This window comes from Malaclemys terrapin, chromosome 2 (assembly GCF_027887155.1).
Source record: "Malaclemys terrapin pileata isolate rMalTer1 chromosome 2, rMalTer1.hap1, whole genome shotgun sequence".
NCBI lineage: Eukaryota > Metazoa > Chordata > Testudines > Emydidae > Malaclemys > Malaclemys terrapin.
Window position 1 is genome coordinate 61,298,621 of NC_071506.1, and position 22,190 is coordinate 61,320,810.

At 42.8% G+C, this 22,190-nt stretch overlaps 2 protein-coding genes across 9 annotated transcripts in view; one reads left to right on the forward strand and one right to left on the reverse strand.

The window, feature by feature from the left end:
• The window catches only part of PDE7A (phosphodiesterase 7A), a 147,419-nt gene extending 145,120 nt beyond the window's left edge, over positions 1 to 2,299 (forward strand). For 2 of the 4 annotated variants that reach the window (XM_054021090.1, XM_054021092.1), the window contains one exon: positions 536 to 2,299. In XM_054021090.1, coding sequence (XP_053877065.1) covers positions 536 to 747 — 212 coding nt within the window. In that variant the 3' untranslated portion in view covers positions 748 to 2,299. The remainder of the gene's footprint in view (positions 1 to 535) is intronic. The other 2 variants (XM_054021091.1, XM_054021093.1) reach the window with 2 other exon arrangements.
• The window catches only part of MTFR1 (mitochondrial fission regulator 1), a 76,699-nt gene that overhangs the window by 28,143 nt on the left and 26,366 nt on the right, over positions 1 to 22,190 (reverse strand). For 4 of the 5 annotated variants that reach the window (XM_054021094.1, XM_054021095.1, XM_054021097.1 and 1 more), the window contains one exon: positions 12,004 to 13,919. The exons of the other annotated variant lie outside the window; for it this stretch is intronic. In XM_054021094.1, the coding sequence (XP_053877069.1) occupies positions 13,860 to 13,919 (60 nt within the window). In that variant the 3' untranslated portion in view covers positions 12,004 to 13,859. Of the gene's footprint in view, positions 1 to 12,003; positions 13,920 to 22,190 lie in introns of those variants that run through there. 5 annotated transcript variants of the gene reach the window in all.

Genomic DNA, 22,190 nt, shown 5'->3' on the forward strand with positions numbered 1-22,190 from the left:
TTGAATTAGACACAAATTTGCCTGGTCATACTTCAATACACTTAACTGGTCTAGTGATGCCGAGGGAATTTGAATGTGTATTTTCTTTGTAACACAACTCAACTTGTTTGTAGGATAATTTATTATATATGAGCTTGTGTCTGTTAGACTTTCAGGCTTTTTAGTCTAGTTTATGTGGCTTAATTCAAATCTGATGGTTGATTTCCTCCTTTTTCTCCTCTCCAACAGTTTTTTCCCTTTATTTCTCCACTGCCCCAAAAGGGAACAAATGAGATTCATCAGCTACTTCTTAATACGATATTATGCTATCCTTTTGACTGTCAAACCTGTAACATTTCTATAGATTACACTTCTATATTTTAATAAAGTGCCATAGTGTTAGAAATATTGAAAGATGACGCTTTTTAGGTACAAGTTGGAGAAGAGTTGCTAATGCATTGTTAATCTTTTATAGCACTTCCTAAATCCTTTAAAACCTTTACATTAAAAATGCATATTCTTTCCTGTTTTTAATCTAAAGCTTTCTTCTTTAAAGGTTTTATGACCTACTTAGTGGAGCCATTATTTTCAGAGTGGGCCCGGTTTTCAAATACCAGGTTATCACAGACGATGCTTGGTCATCTGGGACTGAATAAAGCTAGTTGGAAGGGACTGCAAAGAGAACAGTCGAGCAGTGGTGATGATACTGATCCTGCATTTGAGGAAATGGACTCAGATGTATTACCTCAGGAAACTCGATTGTCTTGACCCCAGAATCTGCATGACAAAATTGCCTCTTACGTAGGTATCTGCACAAGGGGGTTTGAGGAAAAACTTGTTATGACTGCTCAAGGTTCAGTGTAAATGATGCCAGCATTATTTATTTCCAAGTTTTCCTTTACAGATCACTTGAACCCAATTTTTATTTACAAGATTGGAACATAGAGCAATATGCATATGCCTCAGTTGGCTTTTGTTTGGAACCTTGAATATGCAAAGCACAGCAGTGACTGAATCTTGAAGGAACAATACAAGGTGCCACATGGTTTTTTTTAAAAAGTTTGAAATAAGGTCTTCAGAACTGAGACTTGATATGAACTATTCCATTTTCTTGGGATTTAGCAAGTCTTACATAAACATGTTCAAAGCATACCTTCCATTCAGTCCTTGTTTAAAATATGGAAATGTGAAGTGCCCATCCTCTGCTGCCTCTGGCAAGACTTGATGTTTACAAATGTACTCTGAAACTATTGGTTCCAGACTTATCTTTACGCATGGCTGTGAAAGAACCACTAACTTTGGGTTTTCTTTTAGAAAAAGAAAAGAAAAGGTCAAATTTGAGACTGCAGCATTTTTTCCTTTGGATGCCAGAAAAGACTCCATTTGTCATTATTTTGTTTGTGCACTGGGAACTGAGCGTTCATCATAGAGCACAGCCAAGCTTTACTCCAGTGCTGTATGGGAATGCAGTTTTTGAAAATGCTTCTGAATTTGCAGAGTAGGGGGTGGGTGGGGGGAACACTGTCCCTAACTGTGTTGCAATTCTGCAGTGAAAATGTTGCATGTTGTTTTCACTATTGTACATTTGAACTGCATATGCAAGAAAAAGGTAGAATGTCTATAAACACCATATTCAACTCAGGGTATTTGCCAATCTGAAATAAAGTGGGATGGGAACTGTGTCCTTCCGAACAAGGGTACAAATGCCCCTTTCGCTGCAGTGTGTATGTACGTGTGGGTGTGAGAGTGTTTGGGGTTATGTGGGGAGGGAGTGGGAAGGGTTTCAACTGCAACATTTTTTATTTATTCTTTTAGAATGTGACAGTGTAATGAACAGCCACATTGGAGGGAACTGTAACAAATTGCTACAGATGCCTTAAACTATGCACAAAGCTAAGTGACCAAATTTGTTTTTGATTGAAAAAAAGTGCATTGTTTACTTATTCCTCCCTCTACTGAAACATTACCCATTTACGGGTTTTTGATGTGAAAAGGAGAAATGTTTTTAAGGATAAAATTTAAGGACTAATTTTAAACTTCAAACATTCCATTTTTGTAATCTGTTTTACATTGTTTTAAGTACAGTAAGCACAACTGTTATAGAGTTTAAGAGAAACCGGTGCTTTCTTTTAGTTCATTTGTATTTCCCGTGTTATTTCTGTAAAAGACTGTTTATTAATTCTGTTTACAGTTTGTTGCAACAGCCATTTTTGGGAGAGAGCTTCAGTGTAAAGCCACTTGTAAAGGCTTTACCATACTCATTTTAATATGTGCTTGTTGCTCTTAACTTTTGATGAATAAAAAATAACTTTTCACATTATGCTCTTGTACATTTGAGTCTGTTATTATGGAGAAGTAGTTAAGCTTGCAATTAACTTCCATTATAAAACCTTATTTTAACCCCATTATATGTATTTTAAAATGTTTGTCCCGCAAATTGTCAAACTTACTCACTTCTGCAACTTTTGCCTGCAGTTAGAACTAGAGCTCACTTAAAAATGATCCTAACTTGTGTGTTTGTCTCCCTCTAGGTTAAAAGTGGCTTGTTATCCCTTCAAATTCTCCACATTTTGTTAAATTTCCCTAAAATCACTGTCCATTTGTAAAAAGAACAGGAGTACTTGTGGCACCTTAGAGACTAACAAATTTATAAATTTATAAATTTGTTAGTCTCTAAGGTGCCACAAGTACTCCTGTTCTTTTTGCAGATACAGACTAACATGGCTACTACTCTGAAACCTGTCCATTTGTACGCTCCCTTGGTCTGGGGAAGAACATGCACAGGTCTTGAATTCTAGAACCACCATTTCTAATGTAAAGCCTTAACAGATCCTCCTGCCAGATCCCACACCGCCACTCTTACAGGGGTTGTTACAGTATCATCCACTAAGGTATGTTGGACATGCTACTGATGGCATTTAACTAAATTGTTAAAGATTGATTTCCTTTTGTCTAAATAACAAACCCACTATAGACCCCACCCCCATCCCTTTTTCTCTCACACACACACACACACACACACACAAACTTCTTGTTAGTCGCACTTTTCTCATTTTCTCCAGTTGCTACTCAAAATGTTGTTGATTTAAAGCAGTGGTCATCAACTGGTCGATCGCAATCGACTGCTCGATCCTAGAGGATCTTCCAGTCGATCGCGATCTCCGATGGTGCAGTGGGGCAGCCACTAAGACAGGCTCCCTGCCTGCCCTTGCCCCACGCCGCTCCCGGAAGTGTGGAGCTGTGGGGGCAGTGCTTGTAGAGAGGGGCAGTGGCGCGTTGGCTCCTTCCGGGAGCGGTGTGGGGCCGGGGTAGGCAGGGAGCCTGCCTTAGCCTTGCTGCGCCGCTGACCGGGAGCCGACGGAGGTAAGTGCTGCCCGGCGGGAGACAGCATCCCAACTCCCAGCCCTGAGCCCCCTCCTGGAGCCGGCACCCCAAGCCCCCTCCTGCACCCCAACCCCCAGCCCTGACCCCTCTTCCCAGAGCCAGCACCCTGTACCCCCTCCTGCACCCCAACACTCTGCCTCAGCCTGGAGCTCCTCCTGCACCCAAACTCCCTCCCAGAGCCCACATCTTGCACCCCTTCCTGCACCCCAACACTCTGCTTCAGCCCGGAGCCCCCTCCTGCACCCAAATTCCCTCCCTGAGCTTGCACCCCGCACCCCATCCCTCTGCCCCCTCCTACACTGCGAACCCCTCGGCCCCAGCCCAGAGCCCACATCTCCTCCCAAACCCCTACCCCAGCCCGGTGAAAGTGAGGGTGGGGGGAGAGCGAGTGACAGAGAGAGGCGGGGATGGAGTGAGTGGGGCGGGGCTTTGGGGAAGGGGTGGGGTAGGTCCTGGGTTGCCCTTAAATTTAAAAAGTGATCTTGGGCATAAAAAGATTGGAGACCACTGATTTACATTTTGTAAATGGGAAGCAAAATGAACTGTGGCTTGTGTTCAACAACAATCCAGATAAGAATTACCAGGAACTTCGAATGTACTTTAGACAAGTTAAAGTTGGGCCATGGAATATAGTTCAGTGGCACATACCAAAATATATCACCACATCATTTATGACATATTTAATTGTTTCTTGTAATTTGAGTAATGTGAAAGACATAATAATGGCTGATTCATCATGTTGCTTTGTGATGTGCTGTCTAAAAACCAGAGATGTTTAAAAAGGATGTTATAATTAGAGCTGGTCAAGAACTTTTTTAAATGCTTTTAGCTGGAAAATGATGACTTGTCTAAATGAAAATTTTGAGGATATGTATTTTTAAATGAAACTTCCATTGGGAAGGTTTCTTTCACAATGGAATTTCTGATCAATTCCAGAATGAGTATATTCCTACCCCAGAATATCCAATAACGCAGTGGTTAGGGCACTTACCAGGGATATGCAGGAGACTCAGGTTTAAGTTCCTGCTCTGCCTGATTTAGATTAGGGACTTGAACATGGGTCTCCCACATCTCTGCTGAGTGCTCTAACCACTGGGCTATGGTTATTACTGAGTGGGATCTATGTTTTTCAATGAAAAACCTCAAAGGGTCTCAGTTTTATTCTGCATCAGACTGAAAACAAATGTCAAAACCAAGTTTTTTGCAAAATGGATTTTTGTTTTCTGGCCACCCTTAGTTATAATAGAATATTTTAGGTTTTCTTAGGCATTTATTTTACTATAGAGTCCAGAAATACTTCAGTTAAGCCTATTAGGCTTGAAGTAAATGTTCACTAAGTGAAATTTGCATGTGGTACTTCAAATACCAATTTTTAGGAAGGTGGTATATGAACCAGTAAAGTTTAGGAACCACTGATTTTCAACATTGAGTGACCTGAAGAGAATTTTTTAATGGCATTGCTGTTTACTTCATGATTAAAAGGGGAATGGAGAGAGTATTTTTTTAACCTAAGGAAGGTCTGTTTTTTCCTGGAGATCTCTGACAATGTGCACTGAAATCTCGCCTTCAATGTGCACTGAAATCTCGCCTTGTTTCTGCCCACTGTTGATTAGTCATTAGAGTTAAAAAGTGCTTGCGAAAAAGCTATTTGAAAGTGAGACACAACACTGAGCAATTCAAAGGAAGGAAAGCTTACTTACCTTACAGTAACGTGATTTCTTCAAGATGTTTTGTCCCTATGGATGCTCTACCATAGCTTGCATGCACACCCATGTACTCTCTACCGGAGAATGCAGAGCAGTTTCTGCAGGCCTGCAGACACAGCAGCACCTTGTGCCTCCAATGAGGGCATGTAAGGAGGCATGTTGGACCCACCACCACTCAGTTCCTTTTTGACCACGAAGTAGAGCCTCCACAGCAAAGGGGAAAGAGGGCAGGGAGGTGGAACACCCATAGGGACAAAACACCTCAAAGAACTCAAATTACTGTAAGGCAAGTAACCTTTCTGAGTATATGTTCCTATGGGTGCTCCACTGTATGAGACTCCCAGGCAGTAACTCAGTGAGGAGGTTCGACTGTTCAAAGGACTGCCAAAAGTAGTATCATCCCTGGAAGCAGGTAAGATGGCGTAATGCTTGGCAAAGGTAAGGATGAAAGACCTAGTTGCAGTCCTACAGATTTCTGTTATGGGATTGTCTTTTAGTAGAGCTATAGATACGGATTGGGCTCTAATGGAGTGCACTGTTACTCTGAGGAGGGCTATATCCCAGCAGATTTGTAACAGGGTAAAATGCAACCCAAACCCCACTTTGACTGTCTTTGAGTGGAATTGGGTTGTCCCTTCATCCTCTCTGCAAATGATACAAATAATCTAGGAGAGGCCTGGAAGGCCTTAGTTCTGTCAAGGTACATGGTGAGAGTCCTTCTGACATCTAGTGTATGTAGGCTGCCTCCTCTCTGGAGGCGTGAGGCTTTGCGTAAAGTACTTATAGATGGATCTCTTGATTAATATGGAATTACAAAGAGACCTTAGGGAGGAAGCGAGGATAGGGACACAGCATAATCTTGTCTTTATAGAAGGTGGTTAATGGCAAGTCTCCCGTAAGAGCAGGGTCTGTCACTTTTCAAGCTGAAGTGATAGCTATATGGAACCAAGTCTAAGGGAGAAGTGGAGGAGAAAACAGGCAGTCATTGTTTCAAATGAAGGTTTCTTCAGGCCACTGAAAATCAAATTAAGGTCCCACTGGGTGGCCAGGGGCCATACCGGGGAAACAAGTTGTGTAAGCCCTCGAGGAATTTGGAGCTAGTGGGAAGTGCAAAAACTGAGATGCTATCGATAGGCAACTGGAAGGCTGTGATAGCAGCCAAATGTACTCTGACTGAGCTCATTGATAGACTTCATCTTCAAATTAAACAGGTAAGTACAGGATTCTGGAGAGCAGAATGTCTGATGCTTGAGAATAGTGAAGAGAACACCAGAAATTGAAGCGTTTCCACTTTTGAAGGTAAGTTTCGCAAGTACTAGGTTTCCTGATAGGAGAACTGACTGGATCTTATCCAAACAGGTTAGCGCCATCCTCGAGAATCATCTAGGAACCATGCGCTCAGGTTCAGGAAAAAGGGGTTGGGATGGATCAGGGTCTCAGAGTTCTGTGACAGGAGATCCTTCATGAGATGAACTCAGAGAAGCACTGCCAGAAGGAGGTTTGAGTACACACTTACCTTGGCCAGGAGAGTGCTACAAGGATAATCATTGTTCTTACTTGTCACAGTTTGAGTAAGGTTTTGAGAATCAGAGGTAGAGGTGGGTAAGCATATGGCAGGATATGGGGCTATGGTGTTATCAGGGCATCTCCCAATGAATTGTGACTGTTTCCTCCCTTGGAGCAGAAAAGGCAACATTTTGCATTGCATGGAGAAGCAAAGAGGTATGCCTCTGGGAGACCTCAGGTTTGGCAGATGCGATGGAAGACAGAATTGTTGAACTCCCATCTGTGGTCCTGATGGAAGTTCCTGCTCAGGAGGCCTGGGAGATCTGAAGGCCTTTTGACTCGCTCTCAACTCAACACTGTGGCTATTGGCGCTCTTCACCCTCTCAGTTTTTACCCACCCTTTAACTGTCCAATTCTGGAAGGCCCATTCAACCTGTCGCTCCTCAGTGGGACCTCAATCTAGTCCTTGTGTCATGAATGAACTCGCCCTTTGTGAACCCCTGGCCTCCTGCCCCCTTTCTCTTCTTTCCATAAAATTGCCTTCCTGGTGGCTATCACCTCTGCAAGGAGGGTTGACGAACTGGGAGCCAGGAAGGCAAACCTCCCTTTCACCACATTTCATAAGGATAAAGTTTTGCTGCGCTTCCATCCCATTTCTATTGAAAGTGGTTTCTTGCTTCCACCTCAACTAACCCATACATTTGCCAACCTCCTTTCCTAAACGACATGCATCGAATGAGGAAAGGCAGTTTCACTCCCTTTTTGCCAGAGGGTCTTGACCTTTTACCTACAAAGGAGGAAGCTCTCGCAAAAGTCTTCCAGACTATAGCAGAAAGAATTAAAGAACAGGCCATCTCCACCCAGAGAAGCTCAAAGTGGGCCTCAGGGTCCATTATGCTCTGCTATCAACTATTAGGACGGTTCCCACCAGATGGGATCTGAGCCCATTCCACGAGAGCGCAGGCATTAAGTACCATGGTGTTTCATGACGAGTCCCTAGCAGACATATGTAAGGTGGCCATGTAGAGTTTAGTACACACCTTTTCTGCTCATTATGCTCTAGTGCATGATTCTGTTTGGCACAGCAGTTCTCCCTTCCACAGTTCCATCATCTTCCTTGCACTCTCCTCCTACCTAGGTACTGCTTATTAATCACCCTCAATGAAATACAATAAGGACCATCACTCAAAGAAGCAGGGGCGGTTACTTACCTGTAACTGGAAGTTCTTCAAGACATGTGGTCCCTATCTGTATTCCACTTCCAACCTCCTTCCTCAGTTCAGGAGAAGGAACTGAAGATGCGGTCAGTCCACCCTGCCCTTTGTTGTCTCAGGTGAAAATACGAGGCAATGCAAGGGCGCATGCATGGATCAACAAATGCTACTACTCTGAAAAGCTCTGACTCCGGCACATGGTGCTGGTGCATAGCCCTTGGAATAGAGAGAGAGAGACCATACATCTCAAAGAACCTTCAGTTACAGGCAACCTTCCATCTCTGTCCCTTCCTCTCTTGCATTCATGGCCTGATCTGGAAGATGTGCTTAGAGCGCACACAAACCAGCACAAAAGATGCTGGAGGAGGTGGTGCACTCTGCCTTTACTTTTATCACAGTGATTAGCATGCTAAGAGGCTGAAGACTGAGGTTCAAATTCCCACCATGTCTGATGTGGAATAGGGTCTCCCACCTTCCAGGAAAGTGCCCTAACTCCTGGGCTCTGGGGTATTCTGGAGCTGGTTTCTGTGTCTCCTGTTGGAGGTGCCCCACTGCATATACTTTGGTCTCTGGCCCAATGAATATTCAGAGTAACTGGTGGTTAGGGTGCTCAGCTGAGACCCCCCTGATTCAATGAATAGTTATTTATACATAGTGGAATGGTTTCACTGACCAATGTGAGCCCAGAATACTTCTCTGCCAAGTACCCTAGCCACTGGACAATGAAGTGAGAGACCCAAGTTCTAATCCGTTCTCTATGGTGCACAGTAGGGGGGGGAACGTCAACCTGGATCTCCCACATGGTGAGTGAGTGAGGGGGACAGTTTACATACTTAACTCCCATAGAGGGTTCATGACTCTGAATACCAAGTGGAGGGAGATGGCTCCCTGTTGCCAAGACTTATGCTTCTAAATCCCTTTGAGTGGTGGGTCTTATGCTACACCCCTCTCCTTGGCATTTCCTAGTATTTGGCTTAGGCAGCTCCTTGCTCAGCAGGCTAGCTTTTGTGAACCCTATTCTTAGCAGCCTAGATCTCCCCATGCATTGTATAAAGAAGCTGGGTGCTTAACTCAAGGATGTGAATGGTAATAAGTGCCAAAAAGGTAAGTAAGTGCTACAACACTTAGTACCTTACTTCCCCTTTCTGAATCTCCTGTTCAGTTTTTATCCTAAGACAGTTACTTTCCAATCTCCCCCCAATTAAGTTGTTAAGTTCCAGTAGTACTAAGGGAAGCTTTTTTCCAACTCTAGAAGGAGTGTAGTCTTTTACCCATTTGAAACTGGAAACAGGCCCAAACAAAACCTTGATTCCAAACTTTCCAATGGGCTAAGCTAATGATTCTCATACTTCAGTGAGCTGCAACCCCCTTCTGACAAAAAAATTACTACATGACCCTGGGTGTGGCAGGCCCCCAAGCCCTGGCACCCTGAGGGGGGAGGGAGTGAGGCAAAGTGCAAGAGGTTCAGCCCTGGGCTGGGGGAAGCACTGTAATCTGAGCCCTGCTGCTGAAGCCTGGACCCCAGCAAGTCTAACGATGGTCCCAGCAACCCCATTAAAATGGGGTCACAATCCACTTTGGGGTCCCAACCCACAGTTTGAGAACTGCTGGGCTAATGCCAAACACCAGATCCAGTTGCCCCTAAGCTTTGGAAAATTTGCATGTAGAGCTAAATCCAATCTTTAGATATAAGGCGGTATCTCTGTATGGTGAGGTCCACAGTGAATTTCCTTAATTTGAACTCTCATACTTAATGCTTAGCTCTGACTCTGTCACACTTGCTTGTATATGTATCACTGTGTGAGGGGGAAGGATGTAAAAGCAGGGAATACAAGTCTAGCCTTTGTTAGTTTTGTGCTTGACTCTAGGCATAGAACCCATTTGCTGTTTGATCATAGAGGAAGTCACTTGCCAATGATGCACCTTCCTCAGTTGTAGATGAGTGTGTGAAAAATAGCACCTTACATTTGATTGCAAAAAAAACATGAGTTACGGTTCAGGAGTGGGGGGCACCTGTAGCTTCCTTTGAAACCACCAGTCCAGCCTTCGATGTAGTGGAAGGACAGCTTTCAGTACTTTGAAAATCCCAGCCTAAAATTTTTATTATAGCCCTCAGTTAACTAATCTAAACAAACAAGTTAACTGGACTTGTTTGGTGGAAGGGAAGGTTCAGAGTTCAGTTTTGACCCCTAAGCCTTGTCTCTGTGCATTACAAGTGCAAAACATTTAAACGCCCTTTTGTAAACTTTCATCATGTTAGTTACATGTGCTATAGGTTGAATAAATTGTGATTACAACTGAAATATCTCATTTGACAATTTGATTCTCATGGGTTATGAAATTAGTAAGGTAGGAACCATGTTACAAACCTTAAGATACTGTTTCCCTAGGCAATGCAAGATGAAGGTAAATATTAACCTGATTTTGGTGGGTGTGAGGAAGCAAAATGCAAGGTTAACAATATGGACTAGCTTCATAATGGGATATAGGCATTACAGTGCCTAACTTGTAGGCACCTAGAAAAACACTGGGATTCCTAAAGTCTAGGTTAGACACCTGGAAGCCACCACGATAGGCAGCTGCCTGCCTGAACTACTCAATGAGAGATGCTGACTAGAGCTATGTTTCCTAAGCCCTGCCCCGCGCCTGGAGTCAGGCACATTTTTTTGGAGTGGGGGGTGGGGGGGAGGGAGAAGGGTGGAAATAAGGAGGATTGCTGCCCACCTTAACTTAACCTAGTTGTCAGAGCACTCCCCCTGTATGTGCAAGGCCTGGGTTGATTCCTGCCTGCAGAGGGAGAAAAGATCTGAGGAGGGGTCTTTCACCTCTCAGTGCCCTAACCATTTGAGAATGACCTAGTCTGCCATGGGTCTTCCTCAAATCTCTGGTTGAAGCTGTTCTACTGTGTATAAATACATACTCACTGGACTAGGGGAACTGGCTCCTGGGTCACCCACCTGGGAGTGTCCTAACCACCAGCATTACTCATTCTCTTCTCTCTCTGGCCCCATGACTTTATACACCCTGGATAGTTTCAACAGGAGAGCATGAGGAAGACCTACATCAGAATAACCCACTTTCTGGAGAGGTTGGAGATAAACTGTTCAAATCCTTCTTTTCCCCATAGCCCCCTCCAATCAGGTAGAGGGGGAAATTGAGCTATATAGTCCTGCAGGAGTGATCTAACTACTGGGCTCACAAGCATGTCCTCCCAGAGAGTCTGAATGGGCCCTGAACTGCTAGGTGGCCTCAGAGCATGCCTTCTGGATTGGGCCCTGCAGATGAATGCTTATCTTCCCCTGCTTTGTGGATCATGCCAGGGCATAAGTGTCTGGCTGCCTAGAATGAGGCACCAGTGCACATACCCAGATGCAAAAACTTAAGAACTTTTTCAACAAAAAATTAGGCACTGAGTTTAGGTGCCAAAACACAGGATTTGTGAGTTCCGGGGGCACTTAAGTGCTGGATGGAAGAGATAGAATGATCCATTGAAAGGTACCTTGGATTGTATAGCATTGGTTAGAACCTGCTTACTTGCAAACCTCTACATGTGTCAAGCCAAGAAAAACAGGCTAACCCACCTGAAAGCTTGGTTACTGACGAGTATGAGGGGTCTGGAAGAAAAAAAAAGTCTTGTGGAGGAGGAGAAGAAGGAAATGCTAAGCAAAGTTATTGAGGAATGGATCTCTGAACTCCTCTACATAACTAAGAGGAAGGAAGTCTGGAAGAATCCATACTTAGGCACCAAGAGTAAAAATGAAGTATCCTTTGCTCACTTGCTTCCACAACTCCACTGCTTGAACAGAACAAGCACCTGCACTTTAAATTAAAATACTCACACAGCTTTTCCCAGACTATTTCCACCATGCTGCTGTGCAGGAGTAGCGTTTTTCACAGCATACACTCTAATGCTGTGACATAGGAGTAAAGTGCAATACTGGAGCTGGGTACTTTTAAATATCCTAGGAGGATGCACCTAGACTCCCTTCAGATCTCTACCACTTCTGAATTTGTTTTCAACTGACCATTTTCCCCTCAGCCAGCCAACTAATGCACATGTGATCAAGGCAGACACTGCCAAAGTCAAGTCAGCATTTTGTTTTTTTCTATTTTGTACATCTCAGTGTAGCACTAAATACAAATAACTCTTTGGAGACCAAGTAATGTGACTTTGGAAAAAAATACTGTTCGAAGTATTTAGAAGAACAAAGAGCAATTTTTAGTTAAAACATTTATCCATTTTTTTTTTTTTTACTTTAACAGCTTTGTAAATAATACAGCACTTTCAAGTATTACATCAGAAATAAAGTCCTTGTTGATCATACTATTTAAATCTCAATTTGTTAATACTGACTAGCATGCTTTATACATCTTCAATAACTTATATCAAAGTGGCTCTTGGTGGATGGAAAATGCTGCACTTTTCCAGTAGTTGAAGAAAAAAAAAAATGAAGTTTCAAGAACAAGCACTTGCATCACAACTCCAGTAGCCAACTGTTCCTTTAGAATGAGATTGCTGACCCACCTTCTCTACTTGTATTTATCCACATTCAAAAAAAACTTGCTGTCAGTTTACTTGATATGTAGCCAAGCTAGTTCTGGTGTGTTCCTGCTTGTTAGTCCTGTGAATGCCAGAATGTTTTCTACCCAATTTTTCAACACTTGAGAAAACTGGATTGCATTTGTGTACAAAAAGACTCATATTGTTTCCCCCTGATGATCCACCTTGGTGCTGATCACGCAGGACAAAGCTGCAATATAAAAAGGTGCCTAGAGGATTTCCCTAGGTGATCTTCAGGTGACCCAGCCTGTCTAGGATCTCCTAAACCAGTGCTTCCCTGGAGCTAGTGCAGGGATTGTAGTCAGGATATTCCTGCCTGCTGAAATATTACCTTGGGGCCATGGGCAGTTAGCACAAATAAGGGTAGCCTTCAGTCTCTTCTGCTTTATGCTGGGGGCTTACCCAGCACAAGACCTCCCCATTAACTGTGTAGAGGGTAAAGACATCTCTCCTGTGTGTCAAGCACTCCCCAGCTGCAACTGAGATCAGGGCCTCCGAAAGCAGTAAGATTTTACTGACAAACACCCTATAGTTCATTTATAAGCACTCCATTTCTTCTCATCTCTACTACTTTGTAACTTCCCAGACTTCCACATTTGCTCACTCAAACACATACCCTGACAGTCTGTCTGAAGTATTTTAATTTACACTGCTATTCTACCCTATTTCACACACATTGCTCTACCTGTTGACAGAGAACTGAACCTAAAGCTAGCTGTGGCCAGTTGCTCAAGATGATCAAGTTCACCTTTAAGGCACTATATATATTGGGGGGGACCGGAGGGAGGAAAATGGAACATTCTGCATTGAGAGAAGGGCAGTCTCAGTTGAGAAATCTTGCTATTTTTCAAATGCTCTATTCCATACCACTCAGCTTCGTAACAAGTAAAATCAGTGAAGCTTATTAGAAGATTATCTGTTTCTCCTTCATTATTAACTAAACATACCCCTGCATGAGCTGTTTATGCTTTTCAGGCTAAAACCAGCGAAAGCTGTGTTAAACTAATGAGATCTCATTTGGAACAGAAGTTGCTAGTCTCAAACTAAATGCTGCAGTGCAAGAAACTTGTTACATCAGGTATTACATGAGAGGTAAATGACTGACAGTAACTTGACAGTACTTCATTCCCATTATTATCATTTACACAAACTGTCTGAAGACAGTCAGTCATACATATAAAAACATTTGTACAGATAAATTAGTGTTAAAATAAAACTACCACAGAAAAGTCTTAGTATTTTAGGTATTGAAAGCTAGATTTTAAAGTTTATAGGTTTAAAAACTTGTACTGTCTCTCAACTCAACCCCCTTGTTAAAAGTCACATAAGGACAAATACCTCTAGAATTCAACATGTAAAACAAAGGCACTATGTTTTTATAATTTTAGGTCAGTATTTTTTTTTTGGTTGGTTTTGTAGGAGGGCACTAAATACCAAGAGACACTGACTACATAACATTGATTTCTAATAAAAGTAGCTGAATAGTCTCTTGTAGTGATATAAAAGTAGTTAAGATTTTTCAATTAAAGTCTTCATTTTTCCTGTAGGCTTCAGCATGTGTGGTCCAAACTGAAAATGAAAAACAAGTATGTTACAATATGTACAGATCTGGAAATTGTAGCATCATTTTATAATCCAAATTCATAAGTGCCCCGGGAACTCAAGCAGAGGCCACCCATCATTTGTCTGCTTTGCCTTGGTGCCATGGATGCAAACTGGATTTGATTTAGATGAATCTTACCCACAAAGTAACTAGAAATTGTCTCACAGGGGAAAACTCATATCAGGAACCAAGTGAAGTTACTCAAATTAACCAGATGACTCCGCTCCCAGAACAAGTCTGCTGACTGAGACTTTTCCTGCACCACAGAATCCACAAAGGCACTCTTGCCATTAGTGCTAACAATCTCATCTGTTGCAAGTCCTCTGTAAATCACGTATAATGAAATGTGAGGACCAGACTTGGGGGGGGGGGGAGGGAGTGGGGGACGGGGAGAGAGAGCGAGGGGAGAAAAGGCTGCCTATGGTTAAAAATGTTATTAGACCACAACTAGTATTTGTCATCACCACAACATTCTCTACCAAAGGCTTCCAGCAACTCTCCGGTTCCATTAGCCTCTGACGTTTACTATCCAATCAAGTCCCTTGCCCCAACAAAAGATGGACCACAATCTCAAAGTGGAAGTAGTAATGAACATTCCATGCCACAAGTCATATATTAACTCATGATTTTCTCTCAAGTCTTGTGAGATTTGTTCTCTTAAAATTCCCAACTTCTGGAGGCAAGTAATCAAGTAAGAATCTCAGCCCTTGTTACAAAAAAATATAGCCCTCATGGTTGTAGAAAAGAACCTGCAAATGTTACCTGAATGCACCCCAAAAACTCAAGCCAGAAAACCAAAAAACAACCTTTAAGTCACCTGATTTTTGAATGCTTATGGTTGGTAATCTAGTTCTTCCCCAATCAGACCCAGAACACATCCAGCTGTATGAGTAAGGTTATTATACTTTCTGCCTCTTTTGCTATTTGTTTTCCCAGCTGAGTGAAGTGCAAGAGATTAATCTGATTATTTATTTGTTCTTTTCTGGCCCACAATGCTCAGTGACTGTTTACCAGACTGTAGGCAAAGTTTACTGCCCAACAAAACTGGATTTCACGGGAATAAAAAGGAGAAACATGAAAGGATTCCTATTCTAAGTTTTGTAACTAGAAATGCTGATAGATGCATTGCATGAACTACTTGAAACTGATCGTGGGAGAAAAACCCTTTTACTTCAATCTTTTTTAAACACAACTTAAATAAATTTAAACATGGTGCTGGGAAAAGTCATTATTTTTAAAATGGAACCCGGTTGCCTTTTAAAGTCTTAGTGATATGTGGAAGCAGAGAAAGAACTGACAGGAAGGGGATTGCAATGCATGACAGTTTGTTAGCAAGAGTCAAGCTAACTGTAACCCTAATAATGCGAGATTTGTAGAAGCAAAGAATGTGTGAGGCGAGTGGGAAAGAACTGTGTGAGAAGTTGTTGCGACCTTGTGTAGATAACACGGAATGTAGACTAAGAGTCTACATTAGTGAGCAAAACAAGATATCAGAATGACCCATGTATAAACAAAATGCAGCTGTTGCTCATTGTCTGTAACAAAAGGTATAAATGTTTGCTGTAATTGTTTACCTGTTGAGAGACCTGTTTAGCTCTCTCCCTCTATGCAATTGATAGAGAGAAAATAAAGTATCTGACTTGCTGTACCCAAACAAAAAGTGAGAACTCTGTTATTCTCCGACAATTTGGGGGCTCGTCTGGGACGGCAACGCCCGCAGAGGCAGCGGCAGCTGCTACGGATGGATCATTCCCCTTCGAATCCCATGGCGCCACAATAGAGGTAGGAGACCTTTTGAAATCTATATTGGGGTGTCGGAGGAGGACTGTCCGTGGGGCCATCAGTCCCTGTTGGGCTCACGCCATCCGAACTTATTGACTGTGCAGCAAGGTCAGGTGCAGAGCGGTTCTGGGGAATTGTTTTGCCGCCCCCAATAAGGTAGTTGTATGCGGTTCTGGGGACCTGTTAGTTTGGCCGCCCCCATATGCATAAGAGAGATGCATAGGTATGCACAGGTGCTGAGGGGTTTTTACCGCCTCAAGGGGGGTTGTTACTACCTCATAGTGTAGATGCATTGTGGTACCTGAAAATAGAGGCCTTGGTGTGTGTGTGTGTACATCAGTGTGAATTGAGAGTTACCGGAAGACGCCCAGAGTACTCTGCGAAGTCTTTTGGCTCGTGACCAGAACTACTCTAACGCAAGCCCGGTAACTAGAGGATCTTTTAGGAGATCCGACCCACGGTGGGCTAACTTGGCCTGGCACTGTCCGGCGAGGAAGCTACCTGGGTCTAGGAGTGTGTGAACCCATCTTCCCTCCCCTTTCCTCTCTGTGTGAGCCACTGACAGTCAGATCATCTCACTGGATGCAACGAGAGTAAGCGGCGCCGTCTCTCTGAGACTAGCCGACGCTCTTTGCTGAAGGGAGGTGTAGGAGGGTCGTGGCCATCCTCGTTAGCCTCTCCTGTGTGAGTGCCCTGTAGGGAGAGATCCTTAGTTTATGTGCGGACAGGGCATCCCCCCTGTATGTGTGTGATTGGAAAATGGGTGGGGGACAGTCTAAGCATTCCCTCTCACCCCCTAAGGGTACCCCAGCTTATTTCATGTACGTACATTACGGTCCGACAACCTGCAGGTATTTAGATAATTGGAATCTTTTACACGCGAGCAAATCCATCTAAACAATGCCCACTATTGTTTAGTACCTTCAATCTAAATAAGATCATACATCTCAGAGGAGCTTTTAATCACCAAAAAGCCTCTGACACACAATGGGAGCAATTTGTCTATTGAGGAAAGGAACGGGTTAATTTGAAATTCAGCTAAAGAGAAAGTTGATCTGCGTTCAAGATCAAGAATCAACGCAGACCAGGCTAAGTACAAAGAAAAACTGATTTCGGCCCCAGCTGGCTGTGAAAAAATATAGACAGAGTCAAACCAAAGGCAATACAAGTTACAGTACTGAGATTACATTTGCAAAGCTTAACTGTCCAGTGAGATCCAACAGTCTGCCTTTGCGACCCTGGAGCCGGCGTGGTTTGGGGACGCTGAAGAAACCACAAGCAGCTGGCCTGGACTGGAATCTCTGAAAAGACGCCCCAGGAGACCCCAGGGCATAAAAACTGCCCTCCCAAGAGAGGAAGCAAGTTGGAGATTGCACAGCGCCTTCTCTGAACGTTATACACAGACGTGGCCAGTCTGGACGTACGTGTGTGAGTATGAAAGTGCGCCTACTCTCAGATGCAGAGTAAGTCTGAGAACCGGAGAGGGGTTTAGCATTCCTCTCTCCACCCCGGTTGACCGGGAAGGGTGTCAGGTGGATCTACCCCAGTCGTAGCAGGACTGGGCAATAGAGAAGTTGGAGTAATGGGAAGAGTTGTGTACTTGATAACTAGAATTGAGTAATTAAGAGCATAGATCATGAACCAGGCAGCAACTCAAACCTACGCCCAGGGCAAGTTGCAAGCCTTGAGACAGGACTTCTACGCAGAAAAGGAAGCACTGGCTAAGCAAGTACCGGTCCTTCAGGGACTTGTCAAAATTTAATTATTTGAGCTCAATATATGCTGTAACAGCAGCGTGTTTGCCACAAGAGAAAATTGAATAGTTAAACGCCAATGAGCCATGCGTTTTGCCCAAGTGGTAAGCCTCACGAGGGAGGATTCGGGTAGCCTTGTGAGTAAGAATGTTTAAGGAAGAGACCAGGAAGGGTGGAGGCTAGTTGAGAAGCCCACCCTCCTAGCTAAATTGGTAGTGGAACAAGCAGCTGCCCATGGAAGGGACGGTTCAGCGAGAAAAGCAGGATCGGGCCCAAGCGGGCAGGCAACAGAGAGATTGGAAAACAGGTTGGAAACTTTGAGGGCATAGTGGAAGAAAAGAGAGTGAGAAGTTAACTCTGTAGTTGCTAGAGGGAATCAAGCAGTGAAACTTGGTAGGAATGTCTGTAAGTAATCCAGGAAAGAGGTTATTTAAGTGGAATTATTCGACTATGAAAACCTTAGTCTAATTTGCTGAAGAACACTCCTGCTGTGTACAATCTGTGTTTTATAAGTTTGAGATGAATTGGTATTGTTTTAAAGTTGCAAAACTGAGAATACTTTTGCCAGACACAGGAAACTAGTGTTGTTTAAGGTATTTAGCATTTAATCCTTAAGGTGACTTAATGCTTTACAAGATTTAAAATGTTTTAATTAAAAACCAAAGGTTGTGGCTGCAGCAGGGTAGTCAAAGCCAGGAGAATAAAAGATTTTAATTTGTTTTTGGGTAACAAAATAGCAGATAAAAGATCTGGTAGAGAGAAAGAAGGACAGTGCCCCTGACTCTGTATGGTCGAACTGTTTTACTAGAGGTGCATGGAGATTTTGTAAGCACAAAAGAAATATTTACACCTTGTGTAGAAATTGATGCTGCTAGTGTTGTGGAAATTGAATTGTGGAGAGGATGTGCATTTTCTCCAGAACATATGCAGTGTATATTGTAGTAGAGGTAAAAGAAATGCAAACCTACCAAAATAGGTGGTGTTGTCTTTTTCAGATCACTGTGTGTTTGAAAACAGGAGTTAAAAGTTAATTGTGTCCTTTTTAAGTAAGAGTCTAAGCTGTGGATAGCTTTGGATCCAGAAGCAAGCCAGAAAGCATCTGTACTAATGCAAATTATCTACCTGATAAGTAGATAAACAAATACAAGGAAATATGGGGTAATTCCTCTGTTTTGCCTAAAATCAACAAGAGTATTTGTATATAAAGGAAATATTTTAAGCAATGACTGACTGCCCAGAAGGGGTAGACTTCTGTTCTTTTGTCTTTCAGATCAGAGAAAACAGATGCCAGCTGAACAGCATTCAACGTACCATGCATTTACTGGTACAATAGGAATTATTTTTGTGTTCTATGTCCTGTCTTGTGGTGTTTGTCTTGTGGCCAGAATTGTTGTGTTTAATATTTTTATAAGACAGTCTAGTTCAAAATTAAATAGAAGGGTTAAATCAAAAAGCAGATACTTGTTTTATTCAACTTGGAATACAAAGTGTTTGGATAAATCAGGAAAATGTGATATACTAAAGTCTAATACATTTGCTTAAGTAAGAAAAAGAAACTTCATTGGCCAGATTTTTTTAATTGAAAAATTGTTGTTAAAATTTGCATACCAACAGTCTTTGGAAGCAAGGACATGGAAGGTTAACCCACTCCCCATATTGCACATGGGATCCTTCTGGCTACCTCAGATTTCTAGCCAGAGGTCTGGGGAGGGAGGAAAGCTATTGGACACCAGAGGTTGTACCGAGTGGACTCCTCAAAAGTAGGTGTGCTTGTCCTAGTTTGTTGCTCCAAAGCTCTGTAATAAAGTTATTTTACTGGAAGGGTGTATATGGCATACATTGAATAAGACTAATGTACTGTGTAATGGCAATGTGTATGTGTTCATTGTTGGGAAAAGGTGTGTGAGTGAAGAGTGGAAGTTTCCTTTGTAGGTTAAAAGAAGCCAAGAGGGGAAGAAGGAAAAAGAACAGAACGAGTTAACTGGAAAAAATAGCTAGCAAGCTCAGTCCAAAGATAAGACGCTGGCCCCATCCAAGGACACTGCCCACAGCTAAGACTTGGCTGACAGCCAAGAAAAGGGGGGCCTGAATGTGCCCAAGCAACTATGAGATCTGCAAAACACTGCCAGGCATTAATGAAATGTGTTAGGTTTCTTTTCTCATGGATAAAGGAAGTGCTACCCAAAGACCCTAGTAGCCCTGCCATTCATTGAAACCAGGAGACTCAGTCTACGTAAAGTCCATCAACGAAAGACTGCTTTGGCTCCATGCTGGAAAGGCCCTTTCCAAGTCCTGTTAACCACCAACACCGCTGTGAAGTGCCAAGGACTGCCTACCTGGACCCATGCTTCGCACTGGAAAAAGACCCCTCCACCTCAGGAGGACTCTCCGACTGATAAGCCTATTTCTCCTTCTAGCTCTGCTGTGCCTTCTGGACAGCAGGAAAAAAAAAGGGGGGGGGGAGACACTGAAGTGCTAGTAACTTCTCCCTTGTATGATGCTGAACCATGACTGTTTCAGGAAAAGAGAAGAAGGAACACTTGCTTCATTGAAACCACAAAAGTCCAGGGATTCCGGACTACAAAAGACATTAAGAACTGACCCTGGTGAAGAAACAAAGCATTATACACTGGCAGAAAGAAACTTGTGGGACCCATGCTTGGGAATGTGGTATTGATTGGATTTTGGGGTTTATTCTACAGGCTGCGCCCTGTGTTTTGGATAAGTCCTTCAGCATGGATTGCCCTCCCTAATTGGATTTTAAATGATAACTACCAAAGGCACCTTGTTGCCATTGCCCCTGCCATCTCCTCCATTACACTATTACCCCTGTAACACATCCAAATACAGACAATGCCATATATTTGATAAAGCCATTGGCCAAGGCTTTCACACTTTAGTGATTTATTTAAATATTGTTTGAAAAAAAATTATTTTTAAAGGTTCAGGATATCCCATATAAGCGAACAATTGAATGGAAAACAAATGGATCAGTGGAGATAAAAATACATGATATCACTACCAGTGAACCCCAAGAATCTGTAATTGCAATTGATGGGTTCTATAGTGAAGTAGATATGATGGCTGTTCCTGGAATTTGCACTGTATTAAATGAGAGAGGCCCTTATTGTTATTTGGTCACCTAATTAGTGAACAATTAAACGAATACCCAAAGAGTTTGTTTTGCCACTGGACATTTTAACTGCATAGAAATTATTCCAGTGACTAATAATGTGACCTGTACCTTATTGCAATACACCCCTTCTTATGCCATTAATATCATGCCTCACGGAAATACATAAAGGTGTTCAACCAACAGATGTGGTATAGTACTACACCAAAGAGAGATGTATTAGGATATCAATGGACTGTGATTAACACTATACTAGGGACTGTTAAATTTTATTGCCCTTATCCAGTTTCCAGATCACCTCTACATACCCAAATTGTTCAAAGAGGGCTGCCATTAGATTAACACAACACAGGGCTTGGGCTATTTCCTCTTAAAAGAAGAGAGACGTGACCGGATCCCTTTGGGATGATGCCAATAGTGCAGCAGCAGTTTGGAATATTTTTAAGAACCAAGAACATCATGAGAAATTGGGGCAACTAGAGAAGACCACTAGCCTTATTTCTGGGGCACAGCTAACCCAGGTACAGGCTGGAGTTGGTGAGTTACATGTTATCTCCGCCCTTAGTTCTATGACCCAGAAGTTGCTGACAGAGATGGTATTGAATATCATTGAGGCTGGGACGGCATTGCAGTGGGATCTAGCATATTCAGAAATTCAGGATTTCCTGAATGACCAGGTAATGGCCATTCGGAATGATCTAGAGCATCAGACTTGGCCCACTGCCCTTACAGACACATCAGGAGTACCATCTGATCTGTGGCCATGGAGACATACTTGGAGACTTTCTGGGTGGAAGTGCGGACATTCACAGTGCTCCTTCCAAGCATATGGACCGGTTGGAGGGTTGTGGGCTCCCACATACCGAATCCTGCCGGGTCCATGGGGAGGATGCATGTGGGATTGGGTAATTCACCGAGACATCTGGGAAATTAGACTACCTGGTATGCCCAATCGATTTTTAGTCAGTGCTCCTGGGATTACACCTGACATTTGGATGGGGTTAGGGAGTCAATGGACATTTTGGCCATTAGAACCCCCACAGCTTCAATGTATTCGTAAACTGAAGCCAGGAGAAGTTGTTACTGTTCATGTCTACGTTTGCTGGAAGGATAGGGGACAAGGAACTACCCTGACAAGACACTTACTTTTTTTAAGCTAATGATAGCTGTGTGTATATTAAAACCACCACATTGCAAGACATACATTTTAATCTCATTACCACTGCAGGCAATCATATTATTTACTGGCCTGCAGACAGAATTTTGCAAGTAGCCCTTAGGTTCCAGATACCCTTTAATTGGACTAGTTTAGTGCCTGATCAATTTCAGAATTTGCTTTCACTGTTACCAGAGGTTCAGAGAATCTCTGAAATACAAGGGCAAATTCACATGCTTTAATATATATATATCTCAAGTTGAAAAGTATGCCTTTCATACAGCTTATAGTGTCCACTTTATGTACTAAGTATGATGCATTGTGCTTTATGACTAAAACTGTACAACAACCCCATCATATTATTGCTATGGGAATGTTATTGCTTGTGTTGCTATTAGTTAATTTAGGATTA